This window comes from Carcharodon carcharias, chromosome 4 (assembly GCF_017639515.1).
Source record: "Carcharodon carcharias isolate sCarCar2 chromosome 4, sCarCar2.pri, whole genome shotgun sequence".
Classification (NCBI taxonomy): Eukaryota; Metazoa; Chordata; class Chondrichthyes; order Lamniformes; family Lamnidae; genus Carcharodon; species Carcharodon carcharias.
Window position 1 is genome coordinate 72,202,053 of NC_054470.1, and position 10,002 is coordinate 72,212,054.

At 39.6% G+C, this 10,002-nt stretch overlaps 1 protein-coding gene across 4 annotated transcripts in view; it reads left to right on the forward strand.

Moving 5' to 3' along the window:
- LOC121277360 (signal-transducing adaptor protein 1-like) overlaps positions 1 to 1,739 on the forward strand; it is a 60,461-nt gene extending 58,722 nt beyond the window's left edge. For all 4 annotated transcript variants that reach the window (XM_041186737.1, XM_041186738.1, XM_041186740.1 and 1 more), the window contains one exon: positions 1,225 to 1,739. In XM_041186737.1, the coding sequence (XP_041042671.1) occupies positions 1,225 to 1,289 (65 nt within the window). In that variant the 3' untranslated portion in view covers positions 1,290 to 1,739. The remainder of the gene's footprint in view (positions 1 to 1,224) is intronic.
- The last annotated feature ends 8,263 nt before the right edge of the window (positions 1,740 to 10,002 follow it).

The following is a 10,002-nucleotide window of genomic DNA, read 5'->3' on the forward strand; positions in this document are numbered from 1 at the left end:
AGAAAGCAGTACACCAGCATAGTCATGATGGGTTGATTCCTTCTGTGTTGTAAAATTCTATAGTCACACTGTTTCAACTATGTCCTGAATATGTCAAAAAATATATCATTGTCAATCATAATGTGCATGGCCTCCCTTCCCTTAGTAGTTTTTTGCAATACTGAGCTATACAGACTAGGAATGGCCCAGATTTAATTCCTTACTTTTACTTAATTAACTGATCTCAACATGATTCTTGGATTTTTAAAAATTCTTTTATGGAATATGGGTGTCGCTGGCTGGGCCAGCATTTATTGTCCATCCCTAGTTGCCCTTGAGAAGGTGGTAGTGAGCTGCCTTCTTGAACCGCTGCAGTCCATGTGGTGTAGGTACACTGATAATGCTGTTAGGGAGTGAGTTCCAGGATTTTGTCCCAGTGACAGTGATATATTTCCAAGTCAGGATGGTGAGTTGTTTAGAGGGAAACTCGCAGGTGGTGGTGTTCCCATGCATTTTCTGCCCTTGTCCTTCTCAGTGGTAGAAGTTGCAGGTTTGGAAGGTGCTGTTGAAGAGCCCTTTGCGAGTTTCTGCAGTGCATGTATAGGATATTTTATTATATATCTGTAGCCCTTACTTTTAGGTATTATAGGATATTGTCATATGTAATTTCCCTCTAATACAAATTCAAGGACTGATAAAAATGCTGATATTTGTTAAATTAAATCAATGAGTTAAAACATAGCCCCTTACTTGTGATGCATATGAGACCCATATTGACGATAACTCACATGCAAAAGATTCTTCATTAGGAACCCGTAAGCATGTTATCTTGACTGCTTACTTAGCCTCAGCAAACAAGGCCAAAGCCCCCAAGAAACTCCAATTTGTTGTCACTTCTTAAATTTTAATTACATATAATAATTCAGGGTACAATATTCCATTATGCTCTATGTGTATGTTGTTGATATGTAAACTCATTGGCATAGAATTATGTAGAATATCCAGCCTAGTAGCAAGCAGCCTGATCGCTGCTCAGTGATTATGCTGGAAAATGTATGTATATTGACACTTGGAAGATCAGGCTTGGAAGTGATGTCTTTCGCAGTTGAATGGCCCACCACACAAAGACTGACCAGTTAGGTAATATACCAAAAGATGCCTGACCTCTGCGAGGACAAAATGGAGCAACATCAGGAAAAGAGAAGGTTTTTTAAATTAATAACGGGGCACATCTATGTTTTGCAGGTGGTACTGATGAACTAATGATGAAACTGATGAAGAGACGGGCAAAGCTGGCAGAAGATCAGTAAACTTTGATTCTAACAAGCAACCGACTTACTAAATTAGAGAACCTGTGAACACCAGCATTGCATTCAATTGAAACCATTGACTCTTTTAATGTGGAAAAGCTTTAAATTATGATAAATGTACAAGAAAGGAATTGGAAGAGTTGCAGATTTTACCAATCTGCTTCTCTTTTGTGTCAAATCCCGGTGATAGAGAAGGTGATGTTCTCACAAGGACAATTTGATCAAAGAGCTGGTTCTGTTGTTGGGAGATTCTATCTCTCAGTTTAAGGGATTGACTGCATTTTTCTATTCTATATACTGAGATATGCCAAAAGTTTGGAACAAATGACAGGACTTTCATCCAAGAGAAAACTTTAAAATCTTTGAAATTGGGGTGGTGGATAACCACCATCACAAGAATTAATGAAAAAATGAATTGCTGGGGTGGAAAACAATCTTGAAAGTAGTAACAAAGGATTACAGGGTGGGAGGGTGGGGAGCATTGTTAAGCAAGTTACAATGATGTGTAGCCATCATTTTAGAAGTTCAACTCAGGTGTGCAAAAGCAGAAAATTATATTTCACATCCTCAGGATATCCTAAAGCATTTTAAAGCACGTGAAGTACCCTTTTGAAGTGTAGTCACTGTTATGATGTGGGGTCACCTGACAGCCAATTTGTACACTGCAAGGTCCCACAAACAGCAATGAGATAATAACCAGATAATTTGTTTTAGTGATCTTAATTGAGGGATAGATATTGGTCAGGGCACCTTTTTGGCAAATAGTGCCATGGGAGCTTTTATACACCTGAACGGATGACGCCTTGGTTTAGCATCTCATCTGAAATATGGCACTTCTGTCACTGCAGCTGTCTCTTGCTACTGCAATGGAGTGTCAGCCTTCATTGTGCTCAACTCCATTGTGTGTGGCTTCAACGCATGACCTTCTGACTCAGGTGAGAGAGCCATGGCTGAAATGTTACAAATCCTAGGTAAGAGATACAATGTTTGCAAGCACTTTACTTTCAGTTAGGAGTTGAGAGAAAACTAAGGTTAGTATTTCTGCTGGTATTGTAATTAAAGTCAAAAATGGGCAGAATGCATCTAATTTGAAAGCCTTGAATCTGAAGAATTTTATTTTATCATTCAATCATATTGGTGAGCCTTTGCTTTTAAAATGTCTTTGTATTCATGAAGCACTAACCAGACATCCCAAGAAAGCACTTAATTTCACATTGGTGGATTCAGCAGTCGAAGTTTTCATTGAAAGTTTCTCTTTTTCCCTAAACTCTGCTAGTGGCAGTCTCAAGATTATGCAGCACATGCTTGGTCATTGTATCATACAGCATAGAATGTCTTTCAGCCCATCTCACTTGCACTGACTCTTTAAGAGCTATCCAGTTAGTCCTAACCCAGTGTCCTAATCCAGTGCTCTTTCCCTAAAGACATGAAACTTTTTATTCTAAATACGGATGTTATAAAACCAAGCAGCAAATCGTAGTACAGTATTTTCAAATTATCTGAACCCCTGTCAATATTGTAGTAGGACCAGTCTGGAAATCAACCTTGTGATAAGAAGAACAAAAGTAATCACAGATTAACATTTTATTATGCTGTAGATCGGGCTGGTCCAATGTGTATCACTGGGGACAGATCCCCAGTAATCAGGTTCTCAAAGCCCAGGCAACTTTATGGGTCTGAAAAGATTTCTTTATATGTCCTGTCTCATCACCTAAATCAGATCATGCAGCGCTCTTAGAATCAGCAACCTGAGTATGTCCAAGTTAATTTCACCTTTACAGCTCTTGAGGCCAAACAAGCTAGGAGACCTAGTACAATGGATAAGGGGGAATCAGTAGTTGTAGTGCATTTGGATTTTCAAAAAACATTTGACAAGGTGCCTAACAAGAGGATATTGCACTAAATTAGAACTCATGAGATTGGGGGTGAAAGTTGGTTAATAGAAAACAGAGAGTAGCGATAAACGGGACATTTTCTGGTTGGCAGGCTGTAACTGGCAGGGTACCACAAAGTACTTAGCTATTTTCAATCTATATTCAACTCAAATGAGGAAACTGAGGGTAACATATGACTTTTTCTGACAATACAAAGATAGGTTGTAAAGTAAGCATGGGAAGGATGCAAAAAGGCTGCAGAAGGATGTAGACAAGTCAGCAGATGGAATACAATGTGGCAAAGTGTGAAGTTACCCACTTTGGAAAGATAAATAAAAATGGCTGATTTTTTTTGAATGGTGACAAACTGGGAAATGTTTACATTCAGAGAGACTTGGCTGTCACTGTATATGAATCACAGAAAGTTAACATCCAGGTACAGCAAACAATTAGCAAGGAAATTCTATGTTAGATTTTATTACAAAAAGATTAAAGTGTAAGAGTAAAGAAGTCTTACTACAATTGTACTGTGCATTGGTCTCCTTACCTAAGGAAGAACATACTTATTCTAGAGAAAGTGCAATGAAGATTTACTAGATTGGTTCCTGTGATGAGGGGGGATTGTCCTATGAGGTGACTTTGAGAAGAATAGACTTAGATTCCATGGAGTTTAAAAGAATGAGCCAAGATCTAATTGAAACATATCTAACTGAAACATGAAACATAAAGTTCTTAACAGACCTCATAGGCTAGATACTGAGAAAATGGTCACCCTGGCTGACGACTTGGGAACAGTCTTAGAATAAGCGTTTGGCCGTTGAGGACTGAGATGAGAAGTTTCTTCATTCACAGATTTCAGTCTTTTTGGAATTCTGTACACCAGAGCGCTGTGGAAGCTCTGTTGTTGAATATATTCAATACAGAGGTCAATAAACTTTTGGATAAATGGGAATTGAGGGATATGGGGATAATGTGGGAAGTTGGGGCTAAGGGAGAAGGTTTTTCATGTTATTGTTGAATGGTGGAGCAGACTTGAAGGACTAAGTGGCCTACTCCAGCTTATTTCTTATGGACTTAAGTCTTTTCCTTCAGATCACGAGGGTGCCTAATTATCAGATTGTTGCTTTTCTGTTTTTTATCAAATATATTTTGAAATTGTATTGGGAGTAGGAGTGGATTTGTTTTGTTGCTCTACTGCATTTATTAAGAATGTAGAGCATATTTTGTACAAAGATGTCTTGCACCAATAATACTATATACAAAATGTATGTATTAGTGCCTGTGACTTTCTAATTCAAATAAAACATCAGTGTTTTGTTATATCACATGTATCATTTTATGTTGATAAACTATAATGAGGGGGTGGTTGCATACCTCATTTATATTAACTGTGCTGACTAAAATTAGGTAGAATGTATCTTGTCTGAGAAAGCAAATGCAATCTCTGCAGTGTAAAGTGAGAAAAGTAAGTATTGGTTGGGAGTTAGTTTGAAAAAAACCTTAATATTTTAGTTGGCATTTGAACTAAACAAATTGTAAAAATATGCAGAGCATTTGTAATGATGCTGCACAGGGAGAGAGAAACCCAAGCACTTTGTAAAGTGACTTTATGATTCATAGATACAATGTTCAAACAGATTGCATCAACTATGGGGTTGGGATACTTCAGATTACCATGTGTGTCAACATTACGAAGGATCACAAAGATTTTCCCTATTTCTAGTCACAGTTAACAAAAGCATGCATTTCCTTACCGCTCCTTACCTAGAGAGAGGAGTCCCACAGTGATTTACCTGGCAATGAACCAAGCAAAAAAGGGAAGATGGGTTTGAAGGTGCAATGGCACGGTTGAAGCAAAGGAGGCTTTTGAAGGTGTGGACAAGTAGATGACACAAAAGTACGAAGTTCCAGATTGTTGGGGCATAGCTATTGATGAAGCTTCCCGTAATTGTGGTGTGGAAGGGAGGCAAGAAGTGGGTCAATGAGGGAGGAGGGTCTCAGGAAAATCTGGTTGGAGGAGATCATGGAGGTAGGGAAGGGTGAGATCATGAATGGAGTTCTGTATGAGGTCAAGAATCATAGCAGATTCTCTGGGTGCATGAAATAATGGGACTTGGTGACAATCAGGGTAATGACAGTAGAGGCTGCAATGTTCTGGATGATTGTCGTTGATGGGAATGTGTAAATTGTGAAGCCAGCAAGAGCTAATCTAGATTAGAGTTATGTTGGTCGTGGGGCATAAGAGAGGTAGGTAAGCAGTATTTTGGAGGTGAATGAATGCAGTCTTGGTGATCAGATTTGGAGAGCTGAGGTTGGGGGCGTTAAACCTTAAATTAATAGAGTGAAAGCCAGAGGCTATTAAGCATTTTTGGAAATCAAAGGTGAATACTCTGCTACCATTAGGCTGGTGAATGTATAGCTCACCTTGTGTGAAAGGGTGCTGACAGCAGTGGCAACAGCCTGGTATAGATGGAGGAGCAAGTAACACGAGGTGAACTCTAATCCTCTTCAAATCATGCTATTGATTCTCCTATGTCCACTTAAGAAGGCAGATGGGGGCCTCAGTTTACCATTTGATCTGAAAAACAGCAGTCCTGACAGTGCAACATTATCTCATTACTGCATTGGAATTTCACCCCAGATTTAACATGTCCCAGGAGTAGGGTTTGAACCAACAATCTTCTGACTCAGAGGCATAACATGCTACCATTGAACCATGGCTAACACCTATTGGCATACATATGAAAGTTGATCTCATACTTCTAGTAGATGTTGCTGAGGGATTGAATATAAAATTCTGAGGTAGATCAGCAAAAAATGGTTTGACTCATAATGAGAAGTCATTGGAGACAAGGTAATACTTTTGATGTGACAACAGGGAGGATTGGAAGCATAAGACCATAAGATGTAAGAGCAGAAGGAGGCCATCCAGCCCATCGAGTCTGCTCCGCCATTCAATGAGATCATGGCTGATCTGATAATCCTCAACTCCACTTTCCTGACATTTCCCCATAACCCTTGCTTCCCTTACTGATTAAAAATCTGTCTATCTCAGCCGTGAATATACTTAACGACCCAGCCCCTACAACCCTCTGCGGTAAAGAATTCCACAGATTCACTACCCCCTGAAAGAAGAAATTCCTCCTCTTCTCTGTTTTAAATGGGCGACCATTAGAGATTATGCCTTCTGGTCCAAGATTCTCCCACAAGGGGAAACAACCACTCAGCATCTATCCTGTCAAGCCCCCTAAGAATCTTATATGTTTCAATAAGGTTGCCTCTCATTCTTCTAAACTCCAATGAGTACAAGCTCAACCTATTCAACCTCTCCTCATAAGAAAGGATCAACCTAGTAAACCTTCTTTGGGCTGCAGCCAATGCCAGTATATCTTTCCTTAGACACAGGGACCAAAACTGTTCACAGTATTTTAGGTGTGGCTTAACTAGTTAGTGCCTTGTATAGTTTTACCAAGACTTTTCCCTATTTCTATATTCCATTCCCTTTGAAATAAAGACCAACATTTCATTTGCCTTTTCTATTGTATGTTAGCTTTTTGTGATCCATGCACGAGAGCCCCCAAATCCTTCTGTGCTGCAGATTTCTGCAGTCTTTCTCCATTTAAATAATATTCAGCTCCTCTATTCTTCCTGCCAAAGTGCATAACCTCACATTTTCCCACATTATATTCCATATGCCAAGCTTTTACCCAATCAATTGTCCTGTCTATATCCCTCTGTAGACTCTTTGTGTCATCCTCCCACCTATTTTTGTGTCATCTGCAAACTTGGCGATAGTACATTCACTTCCCTCATCCAAGTCATTAACATATATTGTAAATAATTGTGGCCCCAGCACTGAATCCTGTGGCAGTCCACTAGTTACAGGTTGCCATCCTGAAAATGCCCCCCTTATTCCAACTCTCTGCCTTCTATTAGTTAGCCAATCCTCTATCCATGCTAATATACTATCTCCAACACTATGGGCTCTTATCTTATTAAGTAGCCTTATGTGCAGTACCTTATCGAAAGCCGTTTGGAAATCCAAATATATTACACCCACTGATTCCCCTTTATTTATCCTGCTTGTTACCTCCTGAAAGAATTCTAATAAATTTGTCAGGCATGATTTCCCCTTCGTGAAGCCATGCTGACTCTGTTTGATTATATTATGCATTTCTAAATGCTCTGCTATTACATACTTTAGAAAAGCCTCTAACATTTTCCCAATGACAGATGTTCAGCTAACTGGCCTATAGTTACCTGTTTATTGTCTCCCTCCCTTTTTGAATAAGGGTATTACATTCACCCAGTATTACATTGTCAGTTTTCCAATCCTCTGGGACTTTTCCAGAATTTAAGGGTTCTTGGAAGATTACTACCAGTGCATCCACTATCTCTGTAGTTCCTTCCTTTAATATCCTAGGATGCAACCTATCAGGTCCGGGGACTCATTGGCCTTTAGCCCTATCAGTTTCCCTAGGACTTTTTCTCTAGTGATAGTTATTGTATTTATTTCCTCCCACTTTTGCCCCTTGATTATTTAGCATTTTTAGAATGCTATTAGTGTCTTCTACCATGAAGAGTGATGCAAAGTATTTATTTAGCTCCTCTGCCATTTCCTGGTTTGCCATTATTATTTCCCCAGCCTCATTCTCTAAGGGGCCTATATTCACTTTGACCTCCCTCTTCCTTTTTGTATATTTAAATAATCTCTTACTATCCATTTTTATATTATTTGCTAGTTTATTATCAAAGTTTATTTTCTCCCCTTTTTTTTGGTCATCTTTTGTTGCGTTTTAAAACCTTCCCAATCCTCTGGCTTACCACTAATCTTTGCCACATTGTATGTTTTTTCTTTCAATTTGATACTATCCTTAACTTCCTTGGTTAACCATGGTTGGTTTATCCCCTTCCTTGAATCCTTCTTCCTCACTGGGATAATCTTTGCTGTGAGTCATGAACTGTTTTCTTAAATGTCTGCCATTGTTCATCAGCCGTCTTTTCTGCTAAACTCCTTTCCCAGTCCACTCCAGCCAACTCTGCTCTCATTCCTTTGTAATTACTCTTATTTAAGTTTAGCACAGTTGTTTCCTACCCAAGTTTCTCACTCTCAAACTGAATGCTAAATTCTACCATGTCCGGGTCACTATTTTCCAGAGGATCTTTTACCCTGAGATTATTTATTAAACCTATCTCATTACACATTACAAAATCCAAAATAGATTGATCCCTGGTTGGATCCACAACATGTTCTAGGAAGTGCCCAAATACATTCTTCAAATTCTTCCTTGTGGCAACCTCTGCCAATTTGATTTTCCCAATCTACATGAAGATTAAAGTCACCCGTGATTAATGCGTTGCCTTTTTTACATGCCCTCATTATCTTCTGATTTATTCTCGGTCCTACAGTATAGCTACGTAAGGGGGCCTATAGACTACTCCCACTAGTGTCTTCTTCCCCTCGTTATTTCTTACCTCCACCCACATGGATTCTAACATCTTCCAATCCAAGGTCCTTTTTTGCTATCATACTTATTCCATCTCTAACAAAGCTACCTCACTACTCTTTCCTTCCTGCCTGTCCTTTTGAATATTTAGTTCCCAGCTTTTATCTCCTTGTAACCATGTCTCTGTAATGGCTATAAGATCATAACCACTAACCTCTATTTGTGCTGTTAATTCATTTATTTTGTTTTCAATACAGCATGCATTTAAGTAAAGAGCCATTAATTTTGCCTTTTTACCATTTTTCCCCCTTTGACCCTATTTGCTGCTGTTTTTTTGTGTTTGTACACTCTGTCCCTTCCTGTCACACTCTGGATAACATTACCCAAATAGCTGACCTGCAATGCTGCCATATCCTTTTGCTTTATAACCCTACCTTTCCCCTTTCCAGAAACCTCCCAACCTGCACTCCCCCTCTATTTAGGTTAAAGCCCTCTCTACACCCTTAGTTATTCAATTCACCAGGCACTTGTCCCAGCACGGTTCAAGTGAAGCCCGTCCCACTGGAACAGCTCCCTGCTACCAGTGCCCCATGAGCTGAAACCCATTCCTCCCACACCAACCTTTGAGCCACCATAAAAGGGCGATGCCAAAGAGGCGAACAATGAAGGAATGGTGTTGGAGATGGATGGAGAGGTTGATAATGCCAGAGGCAACAGAAAAGTTGAAGAAAACAAGTGCCAGGGAGCCACAATCACATCGTGTTGAAAAGCAACTGAGGGCAAAAAAAAAAAATTCCTGAGGCTACACACTCCTGTGGTTCTGAGTGTCCTTGCCCTTGTAAATAAATAAACTTCAGCAAAATAATTTCACAAAAGCCATTTTATGCTCAATAAAGACTAATCATGTGAAAATTTCCCAGGTTTTAAAGCTATGATGGAATCCACATTCCTCCTCACCTTTTGAAGAGCCTCCATTTGTGTAATTTGCACTGATTTCCCATAATTGCTCTTTGTTGAATGCAGAATAGTTTTTTTATACAATTATCTTGCAATAATGAAAGTCTCTCTTGGCACTCTGAGAGAGTGAGGGTAGCTTGTGTATGAATGAGGGCAAGTAAATGGTTTCCAGTGCTCCTCACTGGAGAGCCTCAGCACCTCACCTTTCTATCAGGCACTTTACAGCCTTCCAGCATAAATGTTTGACTTCTGCAATTTTCAATTCACTTCTATTTTCTCAGACAGCAAGTGCAAGTAATGAAAGGTGGCTGCACAAGATGTGCTGAGAGTAGAGGTGGTGTGGGCTGGTATTTGGGTTGGGAATCCCCTTTCAGTGCTTGGCCAGCCAGCGCACCTCATACCTGGGGCTTATTTGTCCCCCTTCTGTCACCTTTA